This window comes from Glandiceps talaboti, chromosome 13 (genome assembly GCF_964340395.1).
Source record: "Glandiceps talaboti chromosome 13, keGlaTala1.1, whole genome shotgun sequence".
Classification (NCBI taxonomy): Eukaryota; Metazoa; Hemichordata; class Enteropneusta; family Spengelidae; genus Glandiceps; species Glandiceps talaboti.
The window spans coordinates 14,228,883-14,248,252 of NC_135561.1; the positions used below are offsets into that span (position 1 = coordinate 14,228,883).

At 36.6% G+C, this 19,370-nt stretch overlaps 2 protein-coding genes across 4 annotated transcripts; one reads left to right on the forward strand and one right to left on the reverse strand.

Annotated features, from left to right (window-relative positions):
• Window positions 1-81: 81 nt before the first annotated feature.
• Window positions 82-8,257, forward strand: LOC144444678 (uncharacterized). Of its 3 annotated transcripts, XM_078134186.1 has the most exons (6): window positions 100-183; window positions 614-674; window positions 1,749-3,307; window positions 4,539-4,682; window positions 5,544-5,707; window positions 6,319-8,257. In XM_078134186.1, exons 3-6 carry the CDS (start codon window positions 1,927-1,929, stop codon window positions 6,460-6,462), a joined length of 1,833 nt encoding a protein of 610 aa, XP_077990312.1. In that variant the 5' UTR covers window positions 100-183; window positions 614-674; window positions 1,749-1,926; the 3' UTR covers window positions 6,463-8,257. The 3 variants fall into 3 exon arrangements, with proteins under 3 accessions (XP_077990311.1, XP_077990313.1, XP_077990312.1); XM_078134185.1 differs by lacking the exon at window positions 614-674 and having other exon boundaries at window positions 82-183; XM_078134187.1 differs by lacking the exon at window positions 614-674 and having other exon boundaries at window positions 82-183; window positions 5,562-5,707.
• Window positions 8,258-10,758: 2,501 nt separating this feature from the next.
• Window positions 10,759-18,787, reverse strand: LOC144444293 (solute carrier organic anion transporter family member 3A1-like). Its single transcript, XM_078133706.1, has 8 exons — window positions 18,217-18,787; window positions 17,363-17,698; window positions 16,255-16,419; window positions 15,665-15,845; window positions 14,360-14,501; window positions 13,787-13,947; window positions 12,743-12,807; window positions 10,759-12,054 (listed from the first exon to the last, which is right to left on the reverse strand). The coding sequence occupies exons 1-8, from the start codon at window positions 18,785-18,787 to the stop codon at window positions 11,717-11,719; spliced, it is 1,959 nt and encodes a 652-aa protein (XP_077989832.1). The 3' UTR covers window positions 10,759-11,716.
• Between the last annotated feature and the right edge of the window lie 583 nt (window positions 18,788-19,370).

Consider the following 19,370-nt stretch of genomic DNA (forward strand, 5'->3'; position numbering starts at 1 on the left):
TTTTCAATATCTTGCGAGATCTCAACCTCCGAGATTATCACTGTATTGACATGGGTGGCGCTATTGTAAACATCTCGTTGCTGAGCTGTGTTTGGTCGGCATACTCACTTACTCTGACTAGACGTGAAAATGACTCGTCTGGCGTTTTAACACCTATTAATTATTCTTTCTTCGACGTTTAAGGTTAGTTTACTTTATTCATTGAAGAGACGAAATGTTTTTGTCATCGCGTTTGTATGATCGTATGGTCAACCCACAACCGTGAAGTGAAAGGTATGCTACAACGTTGTAAGTATGGGGACCATGATCACGGTACGAGTGTCACCAATCTCATAGCCATCCTAATAGCAATGTACAGATGTGAAAAAAAAACAGTGTGACATCAAAACATAAACTCTTACTTTAACCCATGAAATTATGGCTGAACATTTAGCTGATTCTAAATCTTCAATCGAAAGTGTTTACTTGACAATGCGTATCATAGCAACTGTATCCATGCGTGGATGTATTAATACATACATGATCCATGATACATGGGTCTCATCCCTACATATATAATTAAGGATATGATGGATGAGTCCATCTCATATAACGTTACATCTATTCCCGACAGTGCCGATTCTGACATTTTCCCTTCCTGCGGATGAGTCTGGACTTACTCAGCTCAGGGACTAGTACGTATACCCAACATCTATATTTACTTATTCTGCTTACAGACAACGTAACAAGTCATCCCTTCTTGAGCAAAACACAAGCACAGTGTCTGCAAGCAGGACTACTATATTACTACCCTGTTTATGGCACTGAATAGCCTACCTGTAGACTCAAAGGACTTTCGCTAACACACTATTCCGCTATCCTAACAGACGTTTTGAGTTTTTGAATTTTCGCTGTCAATCAAAATGTCAGTCTAAAGATAGCGTCATAGTGTAGTAGTGAAAGTCCTTTGAGTCTACATGTAGGCTAGGTGCTGAATGACTGAGTACAATAACACTAGAACTCGTCTTTTTCATACTATGATGAGTGTTATCAGAGTTATAGTCATTCAGCGCCCTAAACATTAGCTACTACGGTAGTACTACATTTATATTAAAAGTGTTCAATATATTTCCATTGTTTTGAGTGATATAATAATATAATATCTCTCAGGATTTTTGCTTAGACTTTAATATAATACACAAGCATGTTATTATCCATTCAAAATTTTGAATATAAGGATGACTTCAAATTCAACGTTTACATGTAATCATTAGTGCATCACTGTATCCATGCATCTATTGGACCTATTGGGCCTAAAGCCTAAAAAAATTGTTTGGTTACGGTTACCCGACCCCCACCAAGTTTTTCACTGCCGACCCTAAACTTTTTTCAAACGTGACCCAAAACTTTTTTTTACCTATTCGAAAAAAAAAAATAAGATTGTGAAGTCTCGCATGAAATAGTGGATGTGGAAACTGACATCAACTTGAAAAGACAATGTAAAACTTTTTTTTCCAATCTGTAATGGCTGTACTTAAGAAACCAACAACACAGAGACTATATGGAAAACAACGGAACACATAACTTCCTGAACTAGACACTCGTATGAAAAAAAAAATATGTAAAAAAAAAAATATAAACAAATCTACCCACCCCATCTTTTCTAAAATTTATTGTAATCGGAACCACAATTTGTTTTTTAGGCCTAATTATGAAATGGTTATTTCCTGAAGACAGGATTCAAAACTTTATCTGTTTCTTTCTTACAGATATCACCATGTGATTCAATCTTGACATTTAAGCCTCACACTACAGCTAGCCTCTGTGGCTGAACTGTATCTGGCGCTGAAACAACACTATGTGGCTGTTTACATCATCAATGAGAAATCATATACCAATCTTCATTGTCCATCACTGAGTGCATCCGTTTTTTTTCCATTGTAACCAATGGCAACAACAGCGAACCCAGCAGCACCAACACTGAATTGGGAGCATGCCTTATTTCTTGGTAACATCAACCGTGAACTTGAAACGCTTGATGTCAAAGACCAAATATTACAGTTACTTCTGTTTTTGGGAGTGACTCTCAATGATGGTGATCTTGAAATTCGTTATTCCAAAAATAGTGAGACGTACATCGCTTTTGTTAATCTTGGACGGAGGGATGTTCAGAAATATGTGTATGACAGTTTATTGAAGGATGGGACGAGATTGGCAGACGCTCTTGTACAAGACGGAAGGAGATTGAAAGTTGATTATTATAGAAAAATGAAGGATGACAGCAATGACACCACAGTCGGGTCAAGCCAGGATCAAGATCAAGGTCAAGGTCAAAGTGACATTCAAGGTCAAGGTCAGGATGTGTCACTTGAAATAATGGGGCACAGTATTCAACTTGAAAGCCGAAGTACAAGTCATCAAAGTTCAAATTTAGGTCATGTCGCCAGACATGGCACAGGTGACAATACTAATGTCCAGCAGGTCATAGGTCAAGGGCATGACCCTGTGCAAGGTCATAATACAATACAGCAACATCCAGTTCAGGTTCAAGGCTGGATGCAAGGTGTTAATTCCAACCAAACAATGAATTCAAGTAGAGAAGAAGAGTCAAATACAAATATTAGTAGCCAACGTCCTGGGAATGCAGACCGATTTGTTGTTGCCATGCCAACACAAAACTTAGATTTTCAAGATGATTTGGAATTAAGTCCAACTACACGAATGAGAAGAAGGCGGAAAAAGAAATTGAGCAGAATAAATCAACAGCAATTTGAAAGTACAGACTCAGACAGTGATGAGGAAGATCGACAAAGTACAGGTACATTTGTCGTGGAGGAAGAACATTCATTTCTCAATAATACTTATACACTCGATGATGAACAATCATATCTCCACAATGCTGCTTCTAGAAACACAACTCAAAGCCAAACATATTCCATAGCATCAACATCAACATCAAGACCCCCTAGCAGACTGCCAAGATTAAAGACCAGGCCCTCTAGAACTGAAACTATTAGTGCTACAAGGAAGCCTTCACCAAAGACTTACGAATATACTCCTAAGCCAACTCTGCCTCCGCAATCACTTGTGCCAAAGAGATCAGTTTCACCAACTAAAAGACCACCAACACGAGCCAAGAAGAGTCGGAATACTAACGAGGAATCCTTCTCTGTCGGTCAAAAGTTAGGAAATGAAAACAGACATCTAGAATTCAAAACTGGTGGTGGGGAATACTTGAAGAAAATACTGAAGGAACATGTTGGAAAATACATATGTGCATTTCTGAACAGTGAGGGTGGGTCGTTTATGATTGGTGTGGGTGATGATGGTAAGTGCACTATATAATTATAACACATTGTTGCCACTGTAGTCAATGAAGTCTGACTTTAGTGGCAACATTGTATCACATTGTAACACATTGTTGCCACTTTAACCAATGAAGTATGACTTTTAGTGGCAATATTGTATCACATTGTAACACATTGCTGCCACTGTAGCCAATGAAGTCTGACTTTAGTGCCAACATTGTAACACATTGTTACCACTGTAGTCAATGAAGTCTGGCTTGAGTGGCAACATTGTATCACACTGTAACACATTGTTGCCACTGTAGCCAATGAAGTCTGACTTCAGTGGCAACATTGTATCACATTGTTGTCACTGTAGCCATCAGTGCCAATATTGTATCAAAATTAGTTATGTGTATTGTATTTTCATTTGTAATAAGTCAGTGTGTCTGAAGTGTTGTCCTTGCATGACCCAAGATGAAATATATTAGTGAAGCATGCTGTTTCAGTGAGTTCAGATGAAAAAAGGATAGCCAAGGTTGAGTGAAATGGGCTGTATCATTATATGCATATACCGTTCCAATGTGTGTTCTTGATTGATGGTAGTGTGTATTTATGCACTATCCAAGTTAGGCCAAAAAAAAAAGAATTGTTTCTGGTCAGGACATTTTGTCAAAACTTTTGCAAAGACACAATTTTTTTTCCGTTGTAATTCTCAATAAACCTGTCACTAAATCTACTATTTATGGCAGTTACTTTAAAATTTCTTTTTATTTAGTACATTATAGCAAGTGTGTATGTGGGGCAGATGTCATTTGCTTGTTCATGATAAGCTCTGCAGTTGTCTTCACTGAAGTAGGGAGGGTTATTTTTGTGTTTCCCCCAGACCTCCATGCACTGGACAAACACGAAAAAAATACTGATACGAGGATATATAAGTGATGCCCGCGCTGATCAAAAACAATTCTTTTTTTTAACCCTATAGGTTTAAGAACAGAAAAATAAATGTATACCCATGTCACAACAATATGTCTACAAATGTATGTTATTGGTTCTGCAGTAGTCAAAATACCAAGATGTTCGGAATCAACATTATTTCCCTTTTTTTTCTAAATTAAGCTTTCACAGGTCTCATTTTATCATTCGCCAGTATTTTGCATTTTTCAGCTGAAAAAATACTGAAGACTTAAGGGGCCTCGCCACTTTGTCTATCAACTCGTAGTGACAAGGCCCCTTAGGTTATTCATATTTTTCTCATTTATCTTGATGTAGGCACAGTACATGGTGTACACTGTGATCAGTTGAAAGAAGACAGAGTCAGAAGAGACATAGATAGCGTGATTAGAAATTTCAAACCTCAAGTTTTCCCTGAGATGTACACCGTTAATTTTATTCCTGTCAGAAATCAAAGACTAGGTGAGTATGGTGAAGGGGAGAAAGGTCATCGTATGCAAATTTTCAGAACATTTTCTAATAGGCCAGACTGCAATCAGAAAATTAAGAATATAGTGCCCTCACTCAATCATCACCTCATACAGCCATTTCTTAAGAGCTTTGTCCCTTGGTATTCTATAGAAGGGATCTTTTTCATATTGTTCAGACATTGTGGAAAGCAGCAGTGCTCAATAAATTACTGAGTAACCTACATGTATCCCATATATACCACAAGATACTCACAGACAGGAAGTAGAGCACCACTACAGCAAATTTTGGAAAGGCAAATTCTAAATTTAGACTTAAAATTTTATTAGATAGAATATTTGAATAGAGCATAATGTGAAAATGTTTTGAAAGCTTCTCTGTGATTGGTTAAAAAGCAAGGCCATATTCCAGTTACCCACCTTGTAATAATTTTATTTAAATGACATGCCACTGCAGGGCATTCCAGAGGGCTAATGCAGTCAACAAAATGTGGCTATAACAACTCTGTGATCATGAGTTCTTTAGAATTCTGGGATCTGAAATGAGTTTGCAGAATGGTTTGCTTGAAAATGCAACCAACTCTTTGCCACAAAACACTGGAAAATGATGATTTTTTCAAAAAGGGGCTATCTTATTACTCACCCTATCATGTCCTTCACTTTTGCTCCAAAAGAAGCTGTGGCTGAACAGCACTCATAGTGGCCAGACTGTCCAATCTTTTGTTTTTCTGATATTGCGAGTGGTGTTTGCTAGAACCAAAATTATACTACCATAGGAAATCATCAAATTTCACATCACAAAATAATTAACAGCAATATCTTAAGACAACAAAAATATAAAGTACACAATATAAAGCCTGTGTTCTTCTGGTAGGTCCCTTAAAAGTCGTCAAGATCACTGTCAAGGAAGGTCTGTCAGAAACACTGTATGAAAACTCTAAAGGAGAAGTTTATTTGAGAAGAGATGGAGGTATACAGGGACCATTGAAAGCACATGAAATCAAGGAATGGTGCAGGATGGTAAGTATACAGATGTGGTCTGTTTACTTGTTAAAGGGCCATGGTTCATTCCCTGCTCATCAGATTAGTGTTATCTTAATTAAGATTACATGTGATCATTCTTTTGTTGTGGATTAACTTTTGCCATAGCTCTGCCACACAACTGGTTTTAACTCTAGCTTTTAAGCCTAATCCAAAATGGACTTTTAAAGGGGAGCAAAAGTTAGGACAGTTCTGTCTAATTAGCCTTTCTCATGCTTATGAAGTCCAGAAATGTCATTTTAACCAACCTGCACCATGCGACCTCTCTAACACAGACTCACAAGTATTAGCATATCTGGTATATGATAGAAGAATTCTGCTATAGCCTCGGCTTAAGTATCATAGTTATTAAAATGTAAACAATAATAGGAGCTCCATAGTTTACCTCAACGTTGGTTTGGGAAGGTTTCAAAAAGCGTGAAGTTCTGAACATTATTTATGTCCGCATGATGAGCTCTTCTGAACAAGATATAACAAATTTGTATTGCTCTGTCTCTTTCAGAGAGGTTGCAAGTAGCAGGATCCGTGTCAGTGCACAAGTAATCACTAGTACATGTGTAATAATTAATATTACATTTTGTTCTCTTCAGACTTACAACAAAGAACTTGACGTCTTGAAGAATAGAGAAAAAGAACTTGAGGAAGAGCTGGAATTACAAAGACAAGTGGAATCGAAACTCAGAATGGACCTCACCAAAAGTCAGAAAAATTCCAAGGTCTGTGCAATACTCTGATGTGGAAAGTTTGTTGTAATGAACTTTGACCCCAAATATTATCGGATCCATTTGTATTCATGTACAAACATTTACAACATCTGTAGCTCATTTACAGACATTCACAGATTCCCAATGTGACACCTGTCAACTCAATTTCTGAACTTCAGTAACATTTAGCCAAAATTGATGCATGTACATTTTGTACTTTTATGCTTTAGCAGTTTTTTAGTTGTGAAGAAAGAGAAAAGAAAGAAAAGAAGAAAAGACTGCAGTGCTTTTTTTCGAACAGGAAGTGCCCTACACCTATTTTTTTTGTGACAGATTGCGCTACTGTTATTTTTTGGGGTTCCTCTTGCACTGTACTATAGTCCATCTTCTGGTTCCAAGATGCATTCCGTGAGACATCATTGCTTATGTTGTTACGTTTAGACTTGTTTTGTCTTTGTTATGTTTGAAATAACATTTTCATTCTGAAACGATGGAAAGACATGTTGACCTCTTTAATTAAGAGTGTTTTTTAAAAAAAAGACTAAATGCCATCAATGATAGAGAACAATTTTACGAGTGAACCTAGGGTACGGTCAGGCTCAGACTTTTAGTTGTCTGAGGGTCAGGTGACAACCATCCCCCTGAGTACTACATGCAAAGCCCCTCCAGTGCACACAGAATGCATGGCATTGTATGGGGAGACACACAATACATCTTGGAACTGGTAACAGGTTTATATTCATGTGTATAATGTCAACGAAGGTGTAGATAACAACTAATTGTCAGATTTGCAATGTATGTCTTTCTAGATCTTGTTATTTGTGTAAGTTATATCTGATATTTGCACTATATTTGTGATGTCACAGAGCACTGCCTGTGATGTACCTGTCATTTATATTCGTGTCAAAAATCAAAAATTGCTACGTGAAAACATATTTATATCATATTTTGTAACAACTAACTCAGACACTTTTGTGTGTTTTTTTGTATTTTGTCTTTATATTTATCACAACATATCGTATGTGTTGTACAGCGCATGGCAGGTTACTGTTTACTAGCTTTGTTTGATACAACCATGCAAATAGAAACTATACTTACTAATCCTCAGAATTGTGAGAATTAGAAATTTAAGCAATATAGACAACGGTATTTGATAAGGTGGGAAATTTTGGATTGCAAACTGTCAGTCTTGTTCACTCTATGATAGAGGACGCTATTTACTCTGATCCTATCAGAAAGTGATGTGATGAAGGAGACTGCACGAGTGGGCAAATATCAAAACTTTGAAGGAAGCTGAAATTGTTGTAGCATAGTAAATAATGTCAACAAACTCACAAATTTCATCATCAACACCAAAACGTGGTGTGTAATAGACACATTTAGTTTTATATGCATGTTTGCAATATTTATTAACATAATTTCAATGTGGAAATATACATTTTTTAAAAATTATAATTCTAAGCTTATACATTTTGTCAAAATTTTGATTAATAAAGGAACAAATATATTTTATCTGTGATGTGATAATTTACCCATGAAGTAATCATTTGCTGATATTGTATTTTTTACTGTAATGTGAAACTTGTCCAGGGAGAAATATATTAGTATTTTGTACTAAACCTCAAAAACTTAATTGTGATATTGATATTTGATGCATGTTTGTCTATATATAATGTTTTAGACAAGGTGGTTTTAAATCTTAAAATGTCACTATCACCAGCAGTGAAATCCCCTCCTCCCCCCATGTTTAGTTTTGTTTTGTAATATTTTTTTTTATGTAATTACAAAATGAGTTGTATAATTCTATGTTGAAATGTTTGTGCAATAGAGCTGTATAAATCATGTATTTTGGTTTTAAAAATAAACTTGTGATAGCTATATTACATGTATGTATGTATGTATGTATGTATATGTATGTATGTATGTATGGATGGATGGATGGATGAAGGAATGAAGGAATGAATGAATAAATGAATGAAATTTAGTTCACCAGATAACAAAAATAAGCTACACACTGTCAAAGAACATGCATATGATACAAATATACCCAAAGAAATATGTAATTGTTATCTGATGTGGACCATTGAAATAATCTCAATATACAATACATATACATTCTTGCCATTTCTTCGGATAGGAACATCCATGCTATTTACCATGCAGGTAAATCCCATATTCCTCATAGACAATGTGTCAGAACTCATTTTACCTTTTCGACACTGATTTTCTTTAAAGATATTGTATGAATGGCAATCTGAACTGCGGTGGTTGCATAAACATGTTCATCAGATTCAAACTAAATTCAGATGTCTACACATTTATAGTATTGTGACTTTAACATGTATATCTTATCACAATACTTGCCTGGTGCAAACACATACAAAAAGCTTGGTAGATGGTGGGGCGTATGCCTTTCAACCGTTGAGGGCGCCCTCGGGGTTACAGTTCGATCATGACCAATGCAATTGCAAGTAGTTCTAGAGCGTGTCCTGACTCGTATCTTCACTCAAATACAAATCCGGAATATAATTTTCATTATAATCTGTTGGTCCTTGTGTCATTGACAATCTTTTCCCAGAGTTTCACAAAAATCCATTTATATACTTAGCTATGTTAAACAAGGCCAGGGTGAAAACATGAAGTCTTAACATCATAACCAGTCAGCACCGAGGGTACGGGTATCTATCTACTCATTCGTTGGCCACATTTTCAACCTGCGCTGATTGACAAAAAAATTTCTGTGTTGGTTGGATGTGCTGCACATCTAAATATCTACCATAGATACGATTATGGAGTAGTCATTGAATGTTTTGCTGCAAAGATATCATGAGTCAAATAAAAGATACAGTAACTGCAAATATGACACTCGGGTGATGACAACTGGGTAAGTGGTTATATTTGAAAAATATATTCAAGCAGGGTCGGGTATTCCATAAGGCCAAATAAAAAAAAATGGTTTGGTTCCAGTTCTCAGACTCCACCTAGTTTTTCACGCCGACGCCTAATCAATAATATGTTAGTAGTAATTAAAGTAGCTAGATATCTACTAAGATTTTTTCTTTAATTTTGGAAATCTTATAATAGATGGGAGATTACAGATCAATAGAATGTGAGTGGAGAGAGACGTGGAGTTGTAGAAAAACAAAATAAAGATTTTAAACCTTAACATATTACAGTAACGGGAGTTGGCCAAATAATTCAACGTGAAGTGATAGTCATTGGAACGTGGCAGAGATTTTAACAATGTACGGAATTAAAGGTATTAGTTTTTATTCTTTTTATCATTATTCATGGTACTATAAAAGACGTGTGTTGACAATAAAATGTAGCTGTTCTAAACTGTTACGCAAGATTGGGGTCTACGTATACACAATTGAATGGCTCATTTATTGATAGAAGACAAAAGTCGAATGTCAATTCATTCATTCATGCATTCGCATATACAGTGACATTTTATCACTGGGTATAACAATGTAAACGTTATATAAATGAATGGACGACACAAGTAAAATTCTAATTACATTCAGAAGTGTATTAGTGTCATTTCAATTGACTAAAGCATGAAGTATACCTCCATGACTAAAGTAATTATAAAGCTAATCACAGACTATAGAGACGAATTCCTTCTGTTGTCTACATATGGTGTAATTTGAGATTTACAATGTCGACAACATTCTCTGAAGTTATCCGTGTACATTATACCTTGTAGCTTTCACTCGCAAAATCGGTCCACAAAGACTGGGGACTAAAACTGAATTGTTCTAATTCTGACGAGAATGGTAGCAGTCAAGCTTGTTCTCACGGAGTGTTATTTATTTTGAATCATCCATGAGTTGCGAAATTCCCATTTTTTAGTCAGGATGCTGATGTATAATATATTTGATTTTTGTTTTTATTTTTCTAACAATCAGACAAGAAAAGCTTACAATAGATGTGAAATCAAATACAACCTGTTATAATATACTTGCTATGATATGTTGTGATTTGACAAAGTCTTGATATATAATTTGCCATATGTACCCTAATAATATTGACTTTTCGTTTCAGCTAAACTAAATACTTCACGCACATACGGTACATCTCTCTCTCTCTCTCTCTCTCTCTCTCTCTCTCTCTCTCTCTCTCTCTCTCTCTCTCTCTCTCTTTCTCTCTCTCTCTCTCTCTCTCTCTCTCAGCATCACGGTTATACTTGAATAAAATACAACAAGTGTGCGCTTATGAATCGAAAATAAAGTTGCCTATTTATTAACAACTACATACAAAACACGTAATGAGTTAGTATATTTTTCAACGAAAGTAATCACCAACTTGAGTGGTCATTCTATGTAATAAGTGTTAACATTTAAATTTCACTTATTATACACTACTTTCAGTAAAACCTATCATTTGCGGAGTTACGACAGGTGCAACTATATTCCGCAGGTCCCTTGAGGAAATTCTAGCTGAATGGTTACTAAGCTTGTACACACATATTATACCTAGATCCACATATAATATCATGTAAATAACAAAAGAAAATTAATCATCGTAAGTTAATTACAGGTGTTAATATCAATATTAACAAACCATATTTCAATCTTATTTGAAAGCTTACCAAGAATAATAGCTTGTCTACTCGCTGGCTTTGTGACTGAGCTAAACTCGTACACTATCCAGCTTCACTAAGCTAAACTCGTACACTATCCAACTTCTACTGATAACATCATCAACCTGTTAATTCAGCCACGCCCCTACCCAGTGGATCGTTATTACAGTACCCGTATGTAGACATTTATATAATATTATATGTAAATTATCAAATTTGTTTAGGCCATGTTTCTTTTTTTGTCAAAGCGTAAAGATCACTGTTCCATCATGGCAAGTAAAGTGACTGTGACCTACACTATGGTTGTTTAATAGAAGTTGCATGTGTACATTAACATAATGACTTCATTTGCATAATCAAACAGTTTGACTAAGTGTAATCATTTTACCATTGCGACCAATCAATTTAATGTAGATTTCTTTTGAAGCTTAATACCAGGTTGAAGCTGTTCCAAAGACAAGCTGTATACTGAATTCGAATGAATATGGCCAGGTCACAGATCCAGTGAGTAGATGGTGAATTAAAGAGTGTAGCAGTGTCACAGATTGGGAGAGAAGACAGGTTACTAAAATAATGGCACTGTATCACTATTTGAAGATGTTTAAGAGCTTATATATTAGGATTTAATTGCTTCTTATTAAACCTAAGTAAATCTTGATGACCTACGGGCCATGAAATATATAAACTTTATGTTTGTCATCACATTGGCGTATCCTGAGTATATGATTCATTGTACGCATCATTTAGACTCGGTAAACCAATAGGACCAGAGGTTGGATTCACGTGACTCGCTTTGGCACCCTTGTCATTTTCAGCCTCGTTTGAGTCCCCTCTTCTCTTCCACAGGATATACGTGATCAAGTAACATATGAAAGCCCCTAACTTCATGAAAAATGTTAAAACAATGAGGTTGAGGCGGAAGGATTTGGAGTCATAGACCAAACATTCACCAACATCAGCACCTTCACAAAAGGTTCTCCATAAACTGCACGACATATCAATCACTACACCATAGATCAACGGTAGAGGAATAAAACCTATCAAATGAATTGCATATAAAGTTATTAGGAAAATTATTAAGTAACTACAGAAGGACGTACAAAGTTACCCTGTCCATTCAATTCTCCTTAGTAAATAGTGACTGTCCCCACTATAAGGTTTTCGAGTAGCAGCCCCCTTTCCCGCCTACACACATATATAATGAGGATTTAGACATGATTAATATAATTTCTACTACGTCAAAATGTTGCTTTTATGTGTATGATCTGATATACACTATTAACGTTTAACAAGCAATAAAAATTACCCAATTTACAGTAAAAAGTATAGGACCTGCTTTAAACACACACACACACACACACACACACACACACACACACACACACACACAGGTTCTCAACTGGAACAGGCTGAGTTTATAATGCAACTATTGTTCGGACCCGGATGAAATATCTACAAAAAACTTAGATTAATTAAGTTAATATCGAAGCATTTTAAAAGTTTAAAATTGCGTCCCTTTCAACGTCGTACAAAACACTAACTCGTGCAATTAAACTCCATGTGACATTTTTAAAAGGTAAATGATATTCACTCCCCTAGGCCATAGCCTTTGTGGAGATGGGTTGTTTCTACCATACTTTCAGTGCCCGGATGTTTCATATTTATCTTTAGACAAGATCAATAAAGTCTACAATTATATAAAAAAAATAAAAAAAAATAACCTACCTAAACAACGATTTATTACGATTCTTAAACCAAGAGCAAAAGCCTTCTCTTCGGGTGGTCCTGACCTAAAGAATTGGAAGAAAATTTCGATTTGATTTTTCACGAGAACTTATTAAATGAAAATTATACAATACACAATGTTGGTTTTTATACAGTGGTCATGACAACACGCGTCTATGTAATTATACGTCACCTGTCACCAATTTCGATTTCTGATTGGTCGAGAGCCGTGCAGATATATGGAGGCGTGTTTTTCACCAACAGCCGTATTTTCGCTTGTTGTATATATGATCACTGCACGTCCCCCCTGTAAACAAACCTAGCAGACAACTAGAAATCCAGCTATAACCAGCATTTCCAATGCCAAATGTATTGTCAACCGTACAAAATATCATCGTTCTATACACTGTAACAGGTTTTTTGAACTTTACGTTTCATGTCACAAAGGAAATCGTCAACATTTTCACACACAACTGCGAAAGTCCAGTGACTCGATGCCGACCGCACGATATACGATATACCTCCGGCTCACAGCTATTACCGGAAAAATCGGACCTCTCGCAGCGAAATATGGAACGGTATTTGGCAAATAATGTATACTGTCTTAGTTCTGCTGTTCTGAATAAGTATTTGAAAGTCGATTATTTTTCACACTTTTCATAAACCTTGCCTCAGAAACTTTCCCTGAAAATACACGTGATCTAAATAAAGTGTCTGTCACTACTCTTTTTACGACTTGCACTGACAAGGTCCATTGGGCCAATCATATTGTCATTGACGGAAGAAAGAAAAAATATTGGGCAATAATATTTAATTGAAGCTATCTTAAATGACGAATAAAGATGAACAAAAAGTTGTTGAGAGTTTTCAAATTAAAATATCCATGAATAACACCATTGTACAACGTATCTCCCACTTAAACTTTAATCATACGAGCTCAAACGAATTCCAATTTTCGAGAATCGAAGTAATCACAAACATGACATTGTATGATCGATAAAACGTCCGAAAAAGCTAGATAGAATGCAGAAAGACATTTCTCACCTCATAGTCAAAACGACGCAAGGAGTTTCAGTAAGGCCATTGACAAAGGTGTACAATGCTAAAGTGACTAAAAACGGATAAAAGTAAGAACATGAATTTCCTTCGTTGCACATCCCGATGGTGGCCACTTTCCCCGGAATACAGTTGCAGTCTGTGTAGGTCTAGGCAATATAAAAATATGTACACTTAAATTGACAGAAATGTTTCTGTTCGTTATGTAACAAAACACCCCAAATATATCGGAGTGAAAATATCACTCTCTACACTTAATTTAGCATTGGCTATACAACAGATAACAGAGAGTGTATGTAATCGTAACTCGTATCGAACTAGCCTAACAGCTCAAAGCAAGCTCTATCGACCATCATCATTGTCGATGCGGTCCGTTACCCAGTCTCCACTGCGCGGGTTCTGACTCCCACCGCCCCGGCCCAAAGAAGGCGGACATCAAAGCCTGCAGTGGAGTCTGGGTAACCAGATTGTAAGTTAAGTATATATCACCATGACACAGTATATATATGGTGGTCAGGGCCGGGGTCAGGATGAACGTTACATAAATATTTTTTCACTTACATTGTTTGACAGTAGCTGAGTGCATCCTACGTGACATGGTGATGCATAGGAATTGCCATCTGAACCACAGACAGGGTCAAAGAGATCAACAGAGCAAGAACAGTTCAGATTGCAGGGTTGGTTTTTGCTGATGCTGTCCTTACTGTCAATAAAACAGTTAAACACATAGTGAAATGTGAAACAAATGATAAAACACATTTGATACATATATAACTGTCCATTCTGATCGATACATCTTATTAAAAACCTAAAGCTGATGTATTTAACTATACAGCCTGGACGCTAGACTTGGCTGGTTTCGGCTCTGACCTAGATGCGTCTACCCACGCCTGGACATTGCTAACTATTTTGTATCAAGCCTGACATTAGATAAAGCTTAAACACATAGCAACGTCGAAGACCGCACCTAGATACTTCAAAGTCCATCAGGAAATCTACCCCTTTGTGACAGACTGATCCTATCTACTGATGGCGCTGTTTATGCGGCCCTGCTCTACCCTTTTTATTCTAATTACATGGTGACGCTGTACTGCTGACGTCACCTGACACAGTGGGTAGATCTAAAACCTATTTAGAATTTGCATTTGATGGACGATCCGCCTCATCAGGGTAAAATATTGAATTAAAAAGTCTAGGCGTGCATGAGTTGAAGCATGCAGATCGTAGTCTGAATGAACCAAGCCTAGTATCTAGGCCCTTAGCAATATATGCAATGGATACAAAATCCCAAAACGCTGGATTAAATACAAACATATCCTAAGCTTTGTTTTGACAAACGCAAAGAGTGCAAATATATTTGAGGAATTGTGATGTCATCACCAGAGATTTTCCCTTTAATCCATGCAGGAAATAACAAAAATGGCTGAACACATGTTAAGAGCAGTACAACTTCTTTACAAACCTGACTAAATTTTATCCCCAAAATTATCAACTTTATATAGAGTTTATTAGCCATATAGAAAGAAGACAATTTACAGTTCGTACTATAAAGTATAGAAAAAGGTTGATTATTTGAGTAATGGGAGTCAGAATATAGCATAATGTTAAATTTTTCCTTATATAAATATAACAAATTCGAAATTACTTTATGGCGAGTTTCTTTCATTTATAGCAAACCCATAATTTTAGTCGAGTATGACCCCAATTTATGTTAATAGCACTTATCAATACAAATGTATTAAAGACAGAAATAAGTCTGACTGCAATGTTTCCTTTTAGTTGATAACAGTACATGGTATAAATCAATAAAAGTACAATAAAAGCACGAAACTAAGCCTGAAGTATATGGTGTGTGTAAACACTTACCCAACGCCACTTATGTCGAAATCAATACAATGAAACGGGTACAGCATAGCGGGAGTCACAGTTCCAAGTGCAAGGCAAATCATCATAAATTTGGCAATTGCAACTGGCCCTAGTTTGTATTTTTTCAAGATAATTCCCCCAGATAAGGCTGCCAGGCCATTTGCTATGTTATTGAATAATCCTAAGAAAATGAATAAATAAATGACAAAAGGTCGCAGAGTTGATTAAAAGCATTGAAAATAATGAAATTTAAGAAATATGATTTAATTTTTGTGGCACAAGAGACTGTGATGAGTAATCTTCACTTGTAAATGCCCGTTGTGCTTCACTAATGGTGATTACCTAATTAATGTTCTTACTCACAGAGCCAAACAAATTCTTGGAAGCGAATCCGCTTACGTTTCGCCAGCATGAATCGCCTGGGGTGTACACCCTTGAATGAAAATTTGGAATTCACGTGTGTTTGTTTGTGTGTGTGTGGGTGTGTGTGTGTGTGTGCGTGCGTACGTGTGTATCAGGAAAATAATCGCCAAGGATTTTGACGCACATGTCGACTGTATTCTCATGAACAATATATAGGTGTATCCTACCTGTATAAACGTTTGCTGTGGAAGGCGTCAGTCCAAATTGTACTTCCATGTATTTAGGAATGAATGGATTCAGACCACCAACAGAACCTAGTTCTAATCCATAACCTACCATTAATACCATGTAGTATGGGTTGATAAAGAATCTCCAGAACAGCTTTAGGATTTCTGAAAAATAACTTAACCTTATTGGTTAAAATGATTGGGTTTTTTGGCTTCTAAATTCCGTAAGGCCTAGTGAAAAAATTTATGTGGTTCCGATTACACTCAATTTTAGCTAGAATAGGTGGGTTAGGTAGATTTTTAGAAATTATTATTGTATTTTTTCAGGTGTGTGTGTGTGTGTGTGTGTGTGTGTGTGTGTGTGTGTGTGTGTGTGTGTGTGTGTGTGTGTGTCGGGTAGTTTTATCAGTGGCAGACAATTAAAACTGGCTTTGAATATTAATGTGACGAAAACTCTTCTCATCGTCACAATATCATACTGATAAACATTGATACAGAAACAACTGTGGGTGCCTCATATGTAGGTGATTGCTATGCTTTATCCATTTGTTTATGTCTGTGAACATTAGATATATTGTGTATGGCAATATGACTAACTCTCACAGACATAAACAAACTGATAAGAACATGCCGTGAACTGAGATTAGAGACACCCAATGTTACTTTGTATCAGAATATGTCTGCTTGAATGATAGTGTGATAAGGAGAAGACTTAAAAGTCAGTTGTAATTGTCTGCTTCTGATAAAACGACGCTCTGATTAACATAATTTCTAGACAACTAGTGTAATAGCTGTATATGATAACGTTTCAATATTTATGGAAAGTGACAGACACAGTGGAGACAAGATGTGGCATATGATTACTCGTGTTTACATATTTTTATTTAGAGATCTTTTCTTGTATTAACAAACTTGTCAATAATTATATTTTTTTTATCATTTATTGAGATACAATCATGGGGATTGGTTTTTGTTGTTTCACGTTATCATTCATTTAGAAACACAAAGTAAATTATTTCGCCCATTTCTCATCCATCTATGGCCACGACCTCAATCAAATGTATGAGTTTTGACGTCATCAGTGGTTAAAGCCGAATGATGTCTTTACCTTTGACCTTGAACAGTAGCCTGTTACCAACATTCATACTGTCTCTTTGACTTGACGGCTTTCCATTTTCCTCCTCGTCGCCACACGCATCAGATCTGTCGGGTTCGTACGTTGACAATCTCTTCGGGATGAAGAAGAAACAAGATGCCACTAAAACTCCGGCTGATGCACTGCAAAGCTTTCCCAACCACCAAGCTCCAATCCACTGTTTATCAGAAGAGTTTATCTCAACGGACGATACATCCACAGTGTTGAAATCAACGTAGAGAAGCAGGCATGCAGCTCCCAGGAAATTTGCAGCGATATCGCCAACTCCCCACATCGTGCTCATTATGCCTACATAAGGGAGAAATTTGGTAAAAATATAATTAAGAAAAGTGTCTGCCTATATATCCAACCACCTTGCAAATCATGCTCTTAAAGTTCTTCTATTTATATCTGTCATGGCACAGCACAGCCCCGCTTTTACGTGAGACTCCGAATACACAAATAAATGTGTCAAGACAGAAAAAGTACGGTATTCATGGTGCCATCACAACAGATTTCCCATAAACCCTTGCCGGAAATCATCAAAATGGCTGAAAACATTCAAGTGCAGTACTGCTTCTCTATAATATTTCAAATCTGAGTAAGTTCTAACCTGCCATTTACCACTCACAATCACATCATGTTGCTAGCAGTGATCAATACTAGTCATTGTATATTAAATTCAGAAATATGCCTGACAAGGTCTTTCCCTTCACATAAAAATATCGAATTTCGACAAGTGCTTCTGTCTATACCATAAGATTAATGAATTTCCCCCAAAACGACAGACATGAGTGGTCATGATTTAGACAAAGTCTTGTACTTACCGAGATATAATGATGACGACTCGTGTTTAGAATGGTCATCCACGAAGGATGACCCAAGGGAGTAGAGGGCGCTGTAACCTGCACCAGTTATGAATACACCTGTAGCTAGTAGCACATATGTTACCTGGCTGTCTTTTGAAGCCTGGCTTTCGTCATTGTTACATGCAACGTCTAGTGTGAAATTCTGAGGGCACACGTTCGTTTCTTTAGTACCATTCGTTACCTCATTACTAACACTGTAAGCGTATTGTCCAAGAATGAAATGCGGCAGCGCTCTGATGAAAGTACCGAAGGCAACAGTTATAAGTCCACAGCCAACCCAGCGAGGACGACTGCTGCTTGGACGACCGCCAAGATAAGAAACAGGCATAATAGTTAGGAGGACACCTGCCTGTGAGATACTGACAAGCGAACTTAGTTGTGCGCTGTTTAAGTTATAACGCCTTTCAATGGTAGTTAATACAGAGGACGAGTAATCTGTCACCAGTGAATATAGGAAAATAGTTAAACAGAACAACGTGACAAAACAACGAACATCCCCAAAGCATAAAATCGGCTTCTTTCCCGCCATTTTCGAAACTTTCTTAATTTGTCCGTTGTTTACCACTGATTTTTTCTTGAGAGAACGCTCAGCTTCTCTTTAGTCCTAGGGGAAAACGATAGAACACATGACTTTACAAATTAAATCAACGAAATGTTCCCTAGAAAATGGTAATAGTACACATGGAAACACTTTAATAATCGCCAATTTACACAGTGTCACTGAAAGTATAGCATCAGTTGTATTTATTTTGAATTTTGAATTTATAAAACAAATTTATCATGGCTTCCTACTTGGAAAATGAATGTGAAACAACATTGACCGTAGTCTGAGTAGATTGCAAAAAGCTAAGAAATGTGTAAAATGTTTGTTATTGTACGTACAATTGTTACTTTTTGATCTTCGCACTCAGCTGACAGACCAAGTAACTACACTCGAATCACTCTCACATCTTACATCTTATGTAACGACTCAACTTCTGTACCGGGATCACTACTCGAACTTTAGGGAATTAGCTAGTCCAGACTGCACACAGTTGATGTTCAAGCCGAAAGCCTACACTAGAACCATAGCAAGCACTTAGCATAATGTCTCGTTCATTGACTTCCCCCGA

What these genes read in the sequence shown, in the direction of transcription:
- LOC144444678 (XM_078134185.1), top strand. Translation starts at nt 1,927, where the DNA reads ATGGCAACAACAGCGAACCCAGCAGCACCAACACTGAATTGGGAGCAT. An exon ending in TGTCAGAAATCAAAGACTAG is followed by an intron (nt 4,683 to 5,543) that starts GTGAGTATGGTG and finishes CACAATATAAAG; the next exon opens with CCTGTGTTCTTCTGGTAGGT. An exon ending in TCAAGGAATGGTGCAGGATG is followed by an intron (nt 5,708 to 6,318) that starts GTAAGTATACAG and finishes TGTTCTCTTCAG; the next exon opens with ACTTACAACAAAGAACTTGA.
- LOC144444293 (XM_078133706.1), bottom strand. Translation starts at nt 18,787, where the DNA reads ATGGCGGGAAAGAAGCCGATTTTATGCTTTGGGGATGTTCGTTGTTTT. An exon ending in TTCGACATAAGTGGCGTTGG is followed by an intron (nt 14,502 to 15,664) that starts GTAAGTGTTTAC and finishes TTTTATTGACAG; the next exon opens with TAAGGACAGCATCAGCAAAA. An exon ending in CTCAGCTACTGTCAAACAAT is followed by an intron (nt 13,948 to 14,359) that starts GTAAGTGAAAAA and finishes TATATTGCCTAG; the next exon opens with ACCTACACAGACTGCAACTG.